Source organism: Pseudonaja textilis, chromosome 3, assembly GCF_049901715.1.
Source record: "Pseudonaja textilis isolate UNSWEBS1 chromosome 3, rPseTex1.2, whole genome shotgun sequence".
In the NCBI taxonomy this organism is placed as follows: domain Eukaryota; kingdom Metazoa; phylum Chordata; class Lepidosauria; order Squamata; family Elapidae; genus Pseudonaja; species Pseudonaja textilis.
In genome coordinates, this window is record NC_141992.1 from 82732095 (window position 1) to 82749990 (window position 17896).

Below are 17896 nucleotides of genomic sequence, written 5' to 3' on the forward strand. Positions count from 1 at the left end.
TGCAAACTCCCTAACAGGTGTCTATGAAAGGGACATTAGACATGTCAAACCTTCACAGCTTGTTATCAGTTGCTGTGATAAACAGAACAGTCTTGTTCATTCCTGTTATGTGCTTTTCTTCCTGATGCAAACCGGCAGTGTTTTATCAGTGTTGGGAGTAAGCCACTGCTTATCCAAAAGTTGGTCCCATGACTTGTCCTTTGGAGCATGATATGTCATCTTATCCTAAGGCTATCTTCACTTTCGACCCCATCTCCTCAGCTCAGGCATATTTAAGGGAAACAAGTAGCAGTGGCAGCTTTCTGAGGTATTTTCTGTTGTTCAGCTTTGCAAATGTGAGACTTGAGGCAAATAAGGAATGGCCTGGTGAATCCAGGTTCATTTTGAAGAACAGCCCATTGGCAAGTTTTATAAGACAGTGGATATGGAAAGCCCTTTGTGCCATCTTTTGTTCAAAATATATTAGGGATACTTTATTTTCCCTAATGGCACAACTGGATTCCATTTCCTCTAAATGTGTCCTATGAGTTTATGGCATTTCCTTGTACATCTGAGATAGCAAGTGCATACTTTTATGATCTAGCAGATCCATTTATCTCATATCATAACTATATGAACACACAGTACTTGTAGATTTGAGTTTATTTACTTAGAAAGTGAAAAACTAGCCTGCCTCAATTTGATATCCTCTAGATAGTTAGTCTATAATTTCTATAACTCTTTCCATCATATGCAATTGGTTATGTTGACTGGAGCTGAGGGATCTTTAGCTCCATATCCTTGAAGGTTACCAAACTGGATGAGATTTCATAAGTTTACTTTTCTTTGCACTTAATTACTTTTTATATCTACCATTCATTAAGAGGATTTGTTTCTCAAGTTCTCCTACTGTGTCTCATTTTTTGACTGTCGTAAAATAGTGGTTTAAAGTTATTTCTGAAAGGAGATATAAAAGCCATTATAGTGGAGTGAAATCATTCTGTGTGATTGGTGGCCTGTAAATTTGGAAAATAATTATTTTTATTTTATAGATATATATGCAACAGGGTTGCTGTAGTTGGGGGTGAAATGACACAGCAGCCTTGAGTGTTTGGAAAAACAGTGGCATATAAATCAACAAATGAATTAAATGTAAAGGAATTACAGCTGACTTTTATGATAGGGAAGGATTGAGCAAGGTGTTAAGGTGGGAAGTATTGAATGAGTACGGGAAGGTGGAAAGTATTGAATGAGTATGAGGGACTTTCAGAAAAGTTAATACAGTCCTAAGAAAGAAAGAAGGAAGCATGAAAAAGAAACTCAGAGTAGCACTATCTTGATTTTGTTTAGCATAAGATGGGAGAGAAAGAAACTTGGACAGGTTTCCCAGTATCTGTTGTTCCTAGAATCCTTGCTGGGCCTGTGTCTTGACTTGGCCTACCTCAAAGGACTGACATAAATCATAACAAAAGAAAATATATTTAAAGGAAATGGGAAATTCCATAGATGGATAAAATGAAGTTGTAACTCAAGCTGTAAAAAGCCAACGTGAAAGTGGATGTTTTGTAAATGCCTCTGTCCAATTCAATCTGTTTAAAAATGCCTTTTTTCCTCTTGAGGAAATTAGAGAAGATGATCTTTGATAGCCTCTAAGTTTTGAGATGTGTAATATAAGCAGTAATTTGTATCTAGGGAATATAATAGCAGGAGGGGAATAGAGTGCATAGTGACATTTGCCCTCCCCCAGCTCCGTAGTTCCTATGAACTTGAGGAAGTTGTGCGCTGCTGATATTTGTGCCTTCCTGTTCCCCTCTCTTTGGAGTTATGACTCTCGTGTCTTCTTAAAAGGCTTGAGATTGGGTTATTGGCTTCAACATCTAGTCACAAGGAGATATTGCTATCAATGGATTATGTGAAAGGAATGACATCCAAAGTATCGAAAGAGACTTATGCATTTGGCTTCCAGATATGGTATATTCACTCAACTTTAAACAGTCCCTAAACAGAGCAGATGTTAAGCAAGGCATACCCATATTCCTAGTGGTTGCTGCACAAAATAGTGTTGAAGAAGTTCTCACATTTTTTCTTAATTTTTCAAGGGGCAATTCCTTTCAGAATAGACTATAGTACCTCCTCCTTCAGTTCATTAACTCATGACACTCCATCTTGATTAAGTTTCAGTTTGTTTCCTCCCAAACAATTCCTGTTTTCTTCCATTGAATTCATCTCTGTACACAGTAGACCATAAGAATACATAGTCTCCAGAGAACTTGGATCATTCTGTAGTATATGTTCTAATCTACATCATTTCTATTTGTATACTTGTTGACTATCTGTCCATTATTCAGATTGCTATAAAGCTCCTGTTGGGGAAAAAGCCAATGACCTGAGAACTGACTGTACATTTCTTGAGTAAGGTTGTTGTTGTTTTTTTACTCTTCCACTAATGAGTCAGGCAGCAGGGTATACAGTGTACCTTTTGAGCTTCTAAAATTATAAATATAATATGATTCAGAAAAAAAGCTTTTTGTAAAGTATTTTTGATGTGCGAAAACGATACCGTTAATGTTCTAGGTTTAAAATTCTTGATACACACCCATAGCAATGTTTAGGAAAGATAAGGCTTGCTATTGTCTCAAACAAAGCTTTGCTACTGAGTCCATTTATTTATGAATCTGAGTGTTAAAAAGATCAGCATGTCCCTCTTAGTCTGTACATGGAGTGTTTGTCCCTCTTCTTTTTGATCTTTACATGGAGTTTGTTTGAAGACCATTTTTGGTTTGAACAGCAAATATTGCATATCAATTCTCAGTATTCAGCTTGATTGTCACCTGCATAATACAGACTTGGGAGGGACTGAGGTCAAGTATTTTCTTGAGTTCCAATGATAGAAAAGGGATGCCATTATAGCAGCATGACTTTTCTTATTTGGCAAGGGACCATAATGAAAGCTAGAGAGAGCTCATGATTTACAGGTTTCCTTCTCTTCCAGAAGATCACCAGTATTGCTTTATTTAAGAATCTCTGAAAACTTGGAGATGGCATTGATTGTCTTAAATCAGCCTTTCTAAATTTGGGCTTGCCAGGTGTATCAGGTTATGTTTATATGGTGATGATGACAAAGGTAGTCCAGGCGCACTTGCAGAAACCAGCTTCCCAGTTGACTTTTGTTTCTGATCTTCTGATTATCTTTTTCTGGCAAAGTTGATTCGGCTAGAAGCTTGGAGGATAGGAATATATTTCTTCTTACACATAGGTAAATATGTTTATGTCTGATTTATACCAAATTTTTAAAAGATTCTACTTTTGTGTACTTGTTGATGATAAATTTTGTCATATATATCTATAACTATAAAATATTTCACACTGATTTGTTTTGCCTTTGGCTGCAGAAGCAGAATATTGCTCCGTCCACTCCATTGTTTGGTGTCTGATAGAAAACAACACACTAGAAAAATTGCTTAACATAAGTTAACATGTGTTCTTTCAAGAAGCTAATTTTATTGTAGGCTATATTGTGCTATTTACACAGGGAAGGGAAAAAGCCAAGCTGTCTCTTGTTTTTTTTCCTCCTCTTGTGAAGTTTTTTCTTGAAGGTCAGGTCTTCATTTGCAGGACATAGTAACCATATTTAGGTAAATACCACCTAACATACCTCTATGAAAGTCAATCACATTAAATGTAGCAAAAGTTCAATCTTAGCCATGTAAAAGTCAAACCTTGCAATGAAGATTGGACTGAGCATTATCGTGTTTGTGGCTGGATTATTACCTCTTGTCTCTTCTATTCGTATGACCCTTTTGGAAAAGCCTCCAGTGAAGAGAGCTCATTCACAGTATTCCAAGCCATTTTGTAGATCAGTTCTGATAAAGTGTAAACTGTTTTGAAAAGAAAGAGCAAGTTTGATGAAGTGGTTAAGGCAGCAAGCCAGATACTGGAGTTTGGGAGTTCTAGGCCTACTTTAGGCACAAAGGCAGCTTGGGAGACCATGGGCCGATCACATCCTATCAACCTAGGAAAAGGAAGCACTTCCCCAAAACTGCAGATAGCTACTAGAAGTCAAGACTGACTTGTAGGCAGAGGTGGTATTCAGCAGGTTCTGACCAGTTCTGGAGAACAGGTAGCAGAAATTTTGAGTAGTTTAGAGAACCGGTGGTAACCTTCCCCCCGGAATGGGGTGGGAATGGAGATTTTGCAGTATCCTTCCCCTGCCATGCACACCAAGCCACACCCACCAAGCCATATCACGCCACCAAGCCATGCCCTCAGAACCTGTAGTAATTTTTTTTGAATCCCACCACTGTTTGTAGGCGCTATTTATCTATATGTTTTGCAATGAAATTTAGGATAACGAGCTAGTATATAACCTGTGGCATTAACATATGTGTCAAATTAGCAAATCTGGATATTAGTACGTATTGAGAGAAGCAAGCAGGTAAATAAACTGTTTGAAATAAACATAACCCGGTTTGCTCTAACTATCAAAAAAAATATTAAAATGTCTTTGTTTGCCTGTTTAATAGGTGCTGTATTATTTGAGCTGTCACTAAAATTGCTTCTCTCAATTCTGGATTACTGCTGTGTAACATTTGCTTATTAGAAGTATGAGTCCATTGGAAGGATAGTGCTATAATAGATAGGCTCTGTTAGATCAACAGAATAAACAAGGTGGTCATTGATATTGGCATGTCGTGGCAGGAAGAGAACAGCTAGCTTGATATATCCTTATCAAAATTACTGCCTCTTGTGTCAAAGGTAATTGTACTCTTCTTAGTGTATTATTACACATAATAATATGTAATATATACATATATGTATTTTAACAAGCATCTACATCTATATAGTCTATTGTTCTTTGCTGCAATGTTATTGTAAATTGTGTAATTCTTTGAGGCAATATCAATTAATGGAAAAAATATTACTGAGTTGCTGACCCATACCTTTCCATGCTGCAATAGAACACTAGCTAATCTAGACTACTTTTGAAAAATTAATTTATTTGTACATTCTAAGTAGGCTTACTTTTTGCAATGCTGTTGCCTCTTTTTTTAAACCACAGATTTAACCTTTGGGAGTCTGACCTGTACTAACAGATTAAATTAAGCAAATTGCAATGCTATGGGTTGTAAACCTAGCTAACGGACACAAATTGAAATATGGTTATTGGTTTTGAGTGATATTTATCAGGGAGTCTAGTCAATAGGCTAATTTCTGGGTTGTTGCTAAGAAGCAGGTCTCTACATGGGCTCGGCTCAGGAGTCTCAATGATCCTCATCTGAAAATGCTTCCAATGGCTCTAGGGGGAATTTCACTGGCAGAAACATGGAAAAATTTAAGATATGCTGGTGATATAATTACAAATAACATTTAATCATGAAATTGAACCAAATAGTAGTGCTTGAGTTTTTGCTAATATTGGAGCTTAAAATAATTAGGCAACAGATCAATGTTGATGAATTTCAGGGTGAACTAGGCCAAACCGCAAAGATGTATCCAGAATTTAGGGAAATTCATCCCTACCCCCGACCCCAAAAATTCTTATCTATTATAATGATCAATGGCCTGCGCTCATTTTATTAATCTCTTTCAGCAGCCACAGAGGATGGATTCACAAAAATTGCATTATCACAGAGATTATGCCAACATAGTTCAATTGAAGTGAATCTGTGTGTTTTCTAGGCTAAATATTTTATTCTGATAATCTTTAAATTTTTGCTCAGTTGAACAGAGGAATTTGACTGAAGTTATACTGTTGCAGACAGAGATTTCAAAGTTTGTACAGTTGCCAAATCCTGCTACCTTGCATCAAGGATGTGCAATCAAAAAAATCACAATTATGGGGTTAGGAGGACTAATCTGGTTAATTTGACAATTCTTTGGGTGTACATTAAGAGGAAGAAAGTTTATCTGTCACTCTTAAGTTTGGTCTGATATAAGGCCATACTGATTGTCCTTGACTTATAGCCATTGTTCAGCAACTGTTCAAAATTGCGACTGGGCTGAACAAATGGACTTAACACCTGTGCCCAAAGTCCTTTGCAACCCTCCTGTAATCACCTGATAAAACATTAGGCACTTGCCCTCCTCATACATATAACCGCAGAGGCCCTGCAACCATCCCCATTCGCCTATTTCTCCCATCATCTCAATTCCCACCCGCATGCGCAAAGCTTCCATGGCCTGGGAGGCTTCAGCCTGCTCTCAAACAGGCCTCCTCTCCCCATCCTTTAAAAGCCTCCTTGTCCCAATTGTGCAATTTAGACTAGCAGACTTCTGAAGCAGCATGAGAATGGAGCCCGCTTGGAGAATGGCACAAGGCGGCCTCTGTAAAAAAGCCATGCCTTTCATAGGAGGAGTGCGCCTTCCAGTAGCTGGAGAAAAACATTCAAGATAAACACTGGTGGGGAGGGAATCCTCCTGGGCCTAGTCGGGGAAGTAACAGCCTCAGCCTCCCAGGCTGTGACGGCTTTACGCTGCCCTGCAGTACCTGCCAAACTCACACACAGTCTATGCTGGACCTTTCCTGCCCCACGATCCCCCCTCCCATGTTTCTTATATGGGATTCTGTCTGCTTAATAACCTGTGAATTGCTTAACAACTGGTACTGGAACCACTGGGATTGTGGTTGTTGAGCGAAGTGGTCATGTGATGTGATTTCTCGCTTAAGGACCACTTGTTCAACCAAGATTCCAGTTCTAATTGTGGTTGTAAGTGAAAGACTATCTGTAATTAGTCTATACAAGTAATCCTCATTTAGCAGCTACAATTTCATGTGACCGCAACAGGCTTATGACCTCTCTTCAGTCATTAAGTGAATTACCGCAGTTGTTAAGTGAGATGTCACATGATCACAGCTTGTGATTTTACTGCTGGATTCTCCATGGACTCTGCTTGTCGAAAGCCAATTATGAAAGGCACAGGTGGTGATCGTGGGACTGTGGAACACTGAAGTGCTCCTAAAAGTGAGGATTGGTTGTTAAGTTACTTTTTCAGTGCCATCATAACTTCAAGCAGTTGCTAAACAAGGATGTCATTAAGCGAGTTTACCTCTACAACTTTATAAGCTCAATTTACAAAGAGTTTCTTAAGCTTTTTTACTAAAAAAAAACCCATTGAACATTAATTCTGAAGCATACAACTTTGCCAAAAGTAGGAAACTTGATTAATGCATCTTTTATATAGTGCATTTTATAAATGTGGCAAGTCTTGGATCTATAGCAGCAAATGTTGATAGGTACTAAGCGTGTTGGCATTCTCAAATCACATCCACCAGTGAACATCTACCAGTGAATTTGTTACATTTATTTATGTATTCAATGTATTTATATTTTGCCTTTTCCTAAAGATGCCAGGGTTCTCCATTTATGATCCATTCTATCCTTAGGACAAATCTGTGAAATCAGTTATGCTGAGCAAAGAAAGCACAGGGTCAGTCTGTCAGTAATAAAAGCTGAATTGTTAATGTTAAGTGTCGCAGAATCTCTGCTTTTGTGTTCAGTTATAGTTATGTAAAAAGCCAAGATGATATGTTGCTGCTTCTATTTGATATGCAAATGTAAGCTGAAGACTGAATCTGAATTGCAAATTTTTAATTTATGCTAATAGGTATTTACATTTAAATCTTGGATTAAGGTAAGTTTCCATCCCATTATATATCCTGAGATCCTATTAGTATTAATAGAAGTCATGCAGACGTGGTGGGTTGACAACACAGCTGTTTTAAATGGACAGGTTCTTTCCATTTATGTGGGATTTTGGTGACAAGACAAATCACTAGTGATTTCATGCATCAAATGGCTATGTGCCAAATCATTAGTATGTTAATAATCTTCCTGTGTTATCTGGTTGCAGTCTGCAGTTCCTGTTTTTACAAGAGAGTGCTGAATTTGCATTACCTTAGTGTTTTGGGAGATGTGCTTATGGCTTCTGCAAATCCATATTAAAGAATGTTCCCCCCTGCAAATCAACATTAAAGCACTGGACTCCACCAATAAAGAACTAATTAATATACTGCATTAAGTGTGGTTTATTGAGCAAGCCATTATACCTAAGTTCACATATACCTAAACCTTGTATTATGTTTTGCAATTCATCAAGTTAAATCCTTACATGAAGACAAAGTATTTGATTTGGTATAAATCCAGTTTATATTTTGAGAACTATGGCTTATAGCTGAATGTTGTATTGATCTAGCCATTGTGTTGATTTTCTTCATTCTGTTATTTTCAACTCATTTCTGTAACCCAGTGGTTCCCAACCTGTGGTCTTTTCTGTAACCCAGTGGTTCCCAACCTGTGGTCTTTGGACCTCTGGGTGTGGGCACAAATGTCACCAGAGGGAGTCTGCAAAGAGTTGAAGAAATGTTATGATTTAAATCTTAAGTCTGGGGAGGGGGGGTCCATGGCCATGGTCTGTGACCACAAAAAATATTTAAAGGGGAGGGTGGGTCTGTAATGAAGAAAAGGTTGAGAACTACGGCTCTAACCTATAAAGAATTTTGAAAGTTGTTTGCCTTCTACATTATCAGCTATTGAGCCAATTTTGTATGACTGTGAGATTTTATAACAATTCCTATACCTTTTATCCAATCTTTACAAAGAGGTTAAAGAGCATTGGGTCCATGTCTGAACCTTGTGATAGTTAACCTCTCTCCAATTTGACGAGGAACTGTTAATGCTCAAAGTGTCTTTTCAAACATTTAGTTGAAATCAAAATATATCTGTCCACAAGATTCCCACGGTTTACTGAGGAAACTATGTTATCTATCTATCCTATCTTATCTATCCTATCTATCTATCCTATCTATCTATCTATCTATCTATCTATCTATCTATCTATCTATCTATCTACCTACCTACCTACCTACCTACCTACCTTCAAGTCAGTATTCCTGGAGAAATCTTTGCAGCTTTCTTAGCAAAATTTTGGAAATGGTTTACCATTGCTTGCTTCCTAGAGGAGGGAGCGAGAGATTGAAATTGAGATTAGGATTGACAAAACTAATTCTTGGCAAATCTATGATGGACTCTAATTATCGTTGCAATGTTTGCTAACCATAAGATGCTAATAAAGCCATTACTTTGTTATCTACTCTAGAATTCCCCCCTCCCCTAAAAAAACCCCAAACCTGATTAAAGATCAAGTGCTCTACATTTCTGGGATCCCATTTATAAAATAAGGGACATCATTTGACTCTTCCAGTTATAAGATATTTTTAACCCATTTGCCAAGATTTTTCAGAGGTAAAGGATACAAGTTTGGCCAGAGTTTCTTAATTATGTAGCATGCAATTTCTCCTACCATGTACAGATGCACAATATAGAAATCTTTGGTGATAGAATTGTTTTGTTTTGCTTGTGTCCACAGAATTAAACTGTTTCCATTATTATAAAACTAATAACTTTTAAATGCAGTTTTCTGGCTTTAGCTGACCTTTTTGAGGAAACCATATATTTGTCTCATAAGCTTAAAAAGCTGTTCTATCAGTAGCAAAATTACTTAAAAAAACAAACAAAACTATTTTGTTAATAACACTTAAACGTTTTCTATTAAGTAAGGTATTTTCTCTGAGCTCATATGGATGTGGATTATGAACACTGATAGGGCCAATAACTCACTATTTTTATTTATAAAAGCATGAGTAGTGTCCAAAAATGTCAGTGAGACACTTTTTAGATTGAGCAGAATAGTCTCAAGATCGTTCTGAAATAAAATATTAAGTTTCTTTATTTCTTTTGCCGAGCATTATACCAATTATAATTTGGTAGAAGCACTAAAACTCCTCTAAACATTATTAGTTGGATAAAGTCCCAATAGTTTCTCTTTTACCATACTATTCTGTGCTTATACCATATATTTAAAAATAAATCTGAATTAGCAAAAGCCTGTGCTATGTAAAGGAAGTTAAAATGCTTCTGTTGCTTCTCAGTAATTCCTTTTTATGTTTTGCAAATGTGGCTAAAAGGTCTATAATAGAAATAATTTATATTTCTTGTTACCCATATAGCAAATTTTCTTCCATTCCTGAGCTTGATCTCTATTCCTTAATATCATAAAAAAGAGAATAACTATATTGCTGCCATTGTTCAGGGCATGAAGTACATTATGTAGTACACAGAGGATAACATTTAAATCAGCAGTGCTGCAGAGTATGAAAATGTCAGATTGCCTGTTGTACCATATAATTACTTTAAGCCGAAACAGGATTCTCTTTTGTGTGGAAGCTTCCTAGTAAAGAAATTGGTGCTGTGAACTGTGAGTCAGTCTGGAGTCAGACATTGCCTAAATTGAATAAATAAAAGTAAGTTAATAAAAGAGATTGTTTTTAAAAAGTCTTCAACTTGAGAGCTTTCATGGCAGGGTTACTTTGGGATACTTGGAGAATTGTAGAAATTCTGGAAACATGATGTTGGAAACTCTGGATTTTATCCATTGGTTTTAAAGAGAAGGTATTTTTTATTCCACAGAGTATTTTTTATTTTAATAACTTTTTTAATTTTAAGGAATAAAAATAATGACTACATAAAAGAAGAAAGAAACAACTGAGAAAGGACATAGTGAATGGGAATATAAAACATCAATAAGTAAACAAAATTTATACTTGTCATGAAATTTTAAAGTTGTTGCTGCATTAATTAAATAATTGAATCTGTAAAACCAGGTTTATTATTTTTTCTTAAGAAGTAATTGTAATTCACTTCAAAAGACTAAACATTAATATTTATTTTGATGTCACCACTATTAGTTATCGCCCATGACTTTATAGAAAGAAAAAACATAACAATGAACATGAAAAACTGCAAAATCTTAAGTTCTAGATCCCTCCCTATTCTATCTGACTGCTGATTACATCAAAATACTCATAAAGTTTAAAAATGCTTCTGGTTCCTGTCTTTACCTCCAGATATTTCTCTCTTACAAACTGTATTCTTCACTATCCAATATATAGGGAAACTATTCTTCTTAAATTTATTAACTCTTTTCCTTTTGCTTGTTTTTAGGACTATTAAATGTAATTCAGATTAATACATTCCCTTTCACACATGTGCGTGTCTGCACACTTAATTTGTATTTATATTGGAAAGCATTATAACCTCAGATACTTGGATATTATAGTGGCAGGCAGGACCCAATATGCAAAAGCTGAGTATAAAATCTGTGCACTCCAGGATCTTAATTCTTCACTTCCTAAACATAGTTACATGGTTATATAAGAACTTTTTTGCAGCAGTAACCTACCAGGAGTCGGAAATCTGTTTGAACTGTTTGTCCCTGAAGATTTCCACCCCCCCCCCTTACACCCATTCTACCAGTGTTCCACTTTTCTCTAGTTTTTGGCACACTGCTCAGAACACTATTTCCTCCTTTTCAACCTGGTGAAGTCCAATTGTTCTTTGCTTACACTACATCAGCTTTTCCCAGAATTTAGCCTGGAAACTTGAATCCACCAGGGAATCCCCAATGTGTTTAGATTATAAAACAGCTTCCTAAAAGCGTCTTGATTGGACAGCATCCTTAGATAATGCTGTCATGCTTGATTTTCAACAAACAGCCCCTTCCACATAATGTTTTCAAACAGAACGTTTTGCAAACATGGATGTGTACGTAATCACTCTTCCTCACGTCTTTTGGTTGATGCTGAATCCATCATTCTTGAAATGAATAAGCTGAGCCTTCTTGCCTTATAAATCAAAAGAGGGGTAGGAAAGAAGACTGAAACTGAAGTAGGGCGGTTTGTTTGGGGCCCCATGAGACACAACTAAAATACCTTTTACTTCTGAAATTCTTATATGGACCATATACAGAATTAAATGCAGAATCAATATGTATTTTCAGCAATTATGTGTGGAGTCTGCAATTTATGGGGAAAGATTTGGATTTCAAATATTTAAAATCATCCCTGCTATTTGCCATTGCCTTATGCATTTTAGTTCCCAATTTTAAAATGTAATGTTGGCTTTGGACATTTGAAGAAAAGTGGTCAAGTTGGAACATCTGTCTTTTAAGTACAACATTCCTTGGGGTGTATCAGAAGGTTAAACACACTGTCTTTTTGTTTTGTTTTGGAAAGCCACAACGAATTGTTACATATGCGTAGTTCCTTTTCTGTTTTCATTAAGGTATATGCAAGTCAATCGGAGTAAGCAACTTTTTAATTGAACACTTGGAGCAGCTGAGGAAGGACTGTCAGATAACTCCACATGTAAATCAAGTGAGTATGTTATACATAGTGCTTATACAGCTTTGACCAGCAAATTAATGACTTAATGAAATAGAGCTTCGCAACAACATTCACACTCCATTCAAAAGAGGCAATTAAAAGCTAAAATGGAAACCAAAAGACCAAAACTTCTCCTAGCCAGCAATCAAACCCCAGATAAGCAGAGATTAATACCAATATTAATACCAGACCAACAAGCAGTAAATACTACCCCAACCAAGGACCCACCAACTCAGACAAACAAACTATAAACAGTAGCCTAATCAGGAAACTATCAAGAAGAAAACAACACTGACAGGGCAAGCCATTTTTATGTAAACAGAGAGCCAACCCCACTCCCTTGCAGCACTGATGATGTTATCTAGTTGGGTAATGAAATGTCTGCAAGGTAAACAGTAAAACTCAGAGAGCACCAAAGACTCCACTGTCCAACCCGGAACTATAAATATTCCCTATATGGATACATTAATGACTCTCTAAAATGAGGATGCAGAACAGAATCCTATCCTCTCCAATTTGGATTGATGGCTAAACTACCATGATGTTCACTTACAGAAGTGTGATTTCCAAATTCAATAAATGGTATTTTTTAAAAATCTGATTTTTCCTTGTGTTTTATTAGATGATCTTGCCAGGGGCTCTATATAACACTATATTTTAGGTTAGCTTTAACTAATAAGAATGAAGCCTTTTAGCATATTTTTATACACTGTTCCTTTTATTTACATTTGGATGTTCTGGATATTTGAAAACTCTTTTCTTCTTTGGTTCTTTCTCTCTATTGGTTCATGATTGCAATGAAGTCATTTGATTTGATTAATTGGATGAGCCTAAATGGAAAATTATTGTAAAATCTTTCTCATTTCATTAGTTTTAGGAAAAAACCCCACCTCATTCATAATAATCTGATATTCAAGAACTTCCATGGAAAATGATAACCCTAAGAAAATGGTGGAAAATAACTTTATCTCCCTTTTTAATAATTCAAGTAATTTTATAAACTACTACAAGATGCAAACAGTTACATTTTTCCTTAGTGGTAAGATCTTCCAATAGGCAGATAATGTTTGGATTGACCTTTTCTTTCCCACTGATTTTCCATCCCATAAATCTCCAGTGATCACACTGTAATGTTTAGGGATTCTATAGAATGGAAAGGTACACACGGATGTTCTGCCTCCCCTCTTCCTCAAAACACTCCAGTGGAACTACTGGAAATGGCCTCTATTGTAGCCTTTTTGGGTGGAAGAAGATGAGCAGATGAATGTTTCTGTATGGTGTCCCTGCAACTGTAAGTACACACTTGGGGGAAGGCCACAGAGAGGTCAAGAAACTTCAAAGGTTGAAGAAATGGATGTGTCTGTTGCTTGAACCTTGATTCCCATCCAAGCAGTCATTTTTGATCACAGTGGGTTGAGGCTGACCAAGCCTAGCTCTGGAGTGCCTGCCTTTCTCAGAGCCACTGTTGAGCAGGTGCCAGCCTATTGTTTCTGGCTATTGTTGCCTGAATAGACAACATGTCCTAAAGATGAGAAACAGGAAACGGTCTTTCATCCTACTCAGGGTGGATGAAAATTTCCATATTCCTCATGGTGACTGTGTCCGAACTGTAGTACTCTTGCTGCTGCTGCTGCTGCTGCTACTTCATCATAAAATATTCACATAGATATTAAGTATTTTTTGATGGCAGTTTGGGATTGCTCTCTATGAACTGACTCTGTCACAGAATTTCTATTATCTTTTGTATGTATTGGGGAAATAACTTTTTCTGTGCAGGGATTGTTTTTTTCAATCTTCTGTGTTAAATTTACAGAGAAGAGGTAACACCAGGATAATTCACATGTTTGCAGATTTTACCACAATTATTCCTTTGGGCACTTTATCAGTAAATTCATATTCATCATGTATTTATTCGTATATATGTATCTTGTCAATTTCTTTGGTCTGCTATCAACTGAGGTTATATTTTCCTTGGGTCACTTTCCAGGTTGAATATGATTTTAAGAAACAAGAAGCTTTTCTTAGAGCCCTTAAACTACTATGAAATTATATGGAAAAACACCAATATAGTATGACTTGTCCAAAAAGGTCAAGCTGTATATTAAATTCATTATTAAAAAACACTAACTTTTCCTTGACCTATATATATGATATTTCTTAAACATTTCTCCATTCCAATATTGCCCACAAAATGTATCCTATTTCTCTTATTACTTGACTACTATCTATATAAGATTAAACTGTGCTAAAAAAGAAAAGTGCTCACAAGCCATATATTTTAAACCAATGTTTTCCAACTTTTTTGTTATGTGGACCACTACTTGATAGCCATAAACTTTTGTGGAGTGTCACATAGCTAGATGTTGGCAATTGTATGTCACCAAGTTCAATAAAAAATAATATTTAAAAAAGAAGAAGGTTCAGGTTTCATAACAACTGAGAATATCCTCCTCATGAGATTTTAGAATCTCCTAGAATTTGGCTATCTTTGAAATGTCAACTATTTTTAAATAAAATATTTTTATTTTCATTTCCATCCCATCAAACATCTGATATATCTTTGCAAAATAAGAGCATTTTATTTTTACTTTGTCCTAATACAAAACATGCCAAAAAGTCTCATTTATTAAATATGTATGTACAATTAAGAAGCTAGCCAGGAACTGAATCCTAGTGAAATCTGAAGATCCTGAATAACTGAGGTATGTATATTGCAATGAAAAGTGAGAAATCAAACAAAATCTAGGAAAAATGGCTTCTGGCATTGTTTCCAATCTCTTTCCCAGCAGAGGCCATTGAAGGTGTCTGCATTTTCTTCTGATAAAAAAGAAATATGTGCATTTATAAGTGTCATGCATTCTCTTATGTTTTATCTGCGAGACTACATACTTACCCCTGGCAGGTACAGAATGAGCTGTGTATTGTCTATTCTGTTACGTGACTGGGACTGGGGCTTAAAAAGAAGTAGCTACCAACAGCATTCCATATGTATATATACCAAAAATATTTGTCCTCCATAGCCATCAAACAGATCTGACTCATTTTCAAGCTATCTTTCGTTTGCTGGCTTCACTATCCGCACCAAATTTAATTGAAGTTTTTGGAGGGGTACTATGCTGTTTGATAGAGACCTGACCACTATATTATTTTCAACTATTCCACTGGCTAGAAAGAATAAAAAAAAGGTGGGGTGGGGTGGGAGGATAAATAGAAATTCCAATTATTAGCTGTAACATTTTTTGCAATCTACGTATTTAAGGGCTATCTCAGCCATACAGAATGAAGATTCCAAAAATGCTTTTTTTCCCCTAAACTGGCTATTACTTAAGCTGGATTCATCTTATTCTATTATACTAGCCTCTTGGGATTCATTGTTCTACCTGTAATCCTTGGCTGAATAATGAATAAAATAATTTAATGGAGGATTATAATGAAAACATTAGTGAGCATCCTTGGGTTGAGTGCATGTTGGACTATTTTGCATGTTCCGTGTAGGTCTAGAAAAATGGGACACTTGCAGAAAATTGGACAGAATATTTTATGATTTCTTTCCATTATCACCATATTGTCTTTTCTGGAAACAAGACTTAGGCTCCAGTCTGAAGAAAAAAACGTGCATCCTATCCTGGAAGAGGAGGCAATATAATTTAGTTATGTCCTATGACTGTTGTCTAGAATTCTGATTCAATCCAGGAAGCAGTGACGTAGATTACTGTACAAAGTTTATGAACTAACAGTTTCGTTTATACATTCTGAGGATGCTAATTTCCAGTTTCCCCTAGAATTTCATGTTTCCTCACAAGGGAATTTTCCTTGGCTTTTGGAAGGAAAAAAAGTTAATAAAATGTTATTGTCATGATAACGTTATGCCAAAAGTGTAGCAACATTCAGTAGCTTGACCTTTATATTGTAATAGGTTATATGGGAACTCAAATGACAGAACATTTTCTATAAAATATGAGCCTGACAAGAACTTTGAAGTAAATTTTCTTCTTCTTTTTTAAAAAAGGTAGAATATCATCCTTTCCAAAGGCCTCAAGAGCTAGTAGACTATTGCCAAAGCAGGAATATTGTTTTTGAAGGCTACTGTCCACTAGCCAAAGGTGAAGCTCTTAATCATCCCAACATTGTTCAGCTTGGAAAGAAATATGGCAGAACTCCTGCACAAATCTGTATTCGTTGGAGCATCCAGGTAAGTCCTGAACTTTCAGTTCCATTAAACAACAATTTGTAAAGTGTAAAAAACCCCACATTTCCTGTCTAGCTACATAAAACTTCCCATGGAATAATAGGAAAAGTGCATGCTTGTCTCTTAGTTTTCGATGTCTATGAATAGCTGATTTCTGTTTAAGCAGTAACTGAAAGTAGAGCAGTATCCAAAACTGTTCAAAAATAATATGGTCTCAGTTTCGTTGTACATTGTATCTTCTGCATTTCACTGACTAATTATTGTAGTCTGGGATGTGGCCTTATTTTAAATCTGTTACTTTTGAGGCTGTCGGGAATCAGAACAGAGATGGTTGTAATATGTTCTGACTGAAAGATGCATATGTAGTAGTGTATACATTTTCAGGAAAATATGGTATTTATATGTTGTAAATAGTTATGCAATAGCATCTAGAAATTAATCTGTTACATGAATTAGTTTTAGGAGAAGGTAACTGAGATTGGTGAAACTTCATTGGGGCTTCCTTCCCATGTATTTAAATAATCAAGAAGTCATAAAATGTCTCAGGTGGAGATAGGACTTAAAAAAACTGAGGAAGAATTATTAATCAACCATGAAAATTTTGGCATATTACAGGGTGTAGTATAGTTTTGAACACATTCGCACTTACTCATGCTCACTCTCTCATTCTTACTTTTTCACACACAAAGTTGAAATAATTGCAAGTAAACAGGGTGGTAATCAGTGGTGGGATTCAAATTTTTTTACTACCAGTTCTGTGGGTGTGGCTTGATGGGCGTGGTGGGGAAGGATACTGTGAAATCTCCAGTCAGAGATGGTATTTGCTGGTTCTCCGAACTACTCAAAATTTCTGCTACCGGTTCTCCAGAACTGGCAGAACCTGCTGAATGCCACCTCTGGTGGTAACATTGTCTTAGCTAGATATGATCTACCACAGCCAAAGACAAATCCACAAGGTACTGTATGCCTTACAATAGATACCTGAACAGTCAAAGCACTAGTTCTTGAAGTATATATCCATCAAAATATTTTTACAGCCTTAATTTTGGTACCTCACACACACACCAAAGTGACTTTCTGTGTCTTTCTCTTTGTGTATAAATACTTATAACTTCATTCTTCCAAAGACACTTTCAAGAAGAGATTTGACTGACATTTGTCAGAAATGGTGTGGGGTCTCCCGCTTGAGTGGGGGGTTGGACTAGATGACCTACAAGGTCCCTTCCAACTCTGATTATCTGTATCTGTATCTATCTGTAAGAGTGATGAGGTAATAAGTTTAAGTATTTAGCTCTATTTGTTGAAATTGTAGATGGGAACTCAAATGACAGAACATTTTCTATAAAATATGCGCCTGTGTATAAAAATGCAACCTGTCAAAGAAATACATATTTTGTGGCTAAACATGCACGTAACCCATCATAAGGATATGATTTATTGACAAATTGCACTAATGTAACTCCTAAATTATTTCTCTTTTCTTTTTTTTACAAAACATCATTGCTTCC

The 17896-nt window shown here is 36.1% G+C and overlaps 1 protein-coding gene across 4 annotated transcripts in view; it reads left to right on the forward strand.

The window, feature by feature from the left end:
* LOC113436154 (uncharacterized) overlaps window positions 1-17896 on the forward strand; it is a 72381-nt gene that overhangs the window by 31274 nt on the left and 23211 nt on the right. For all 4 annotated transcript variants that reach the window (XM_026700408.2, XM_026700407.2, XM_087930262.1 and 1 more), the window contains exons 4-5: window positions 12099-12190; window positions 16209-16391. In XM_026700408.2, the coding sequence (XP_026556193.1) occupies window positions 12099-12190; window positions 16209-16391 (275 nt within the window). The remainder of the gene's footprint in view (window positions 1-12098; window positions 12191-16208; window positions 16392-17896) is intronic.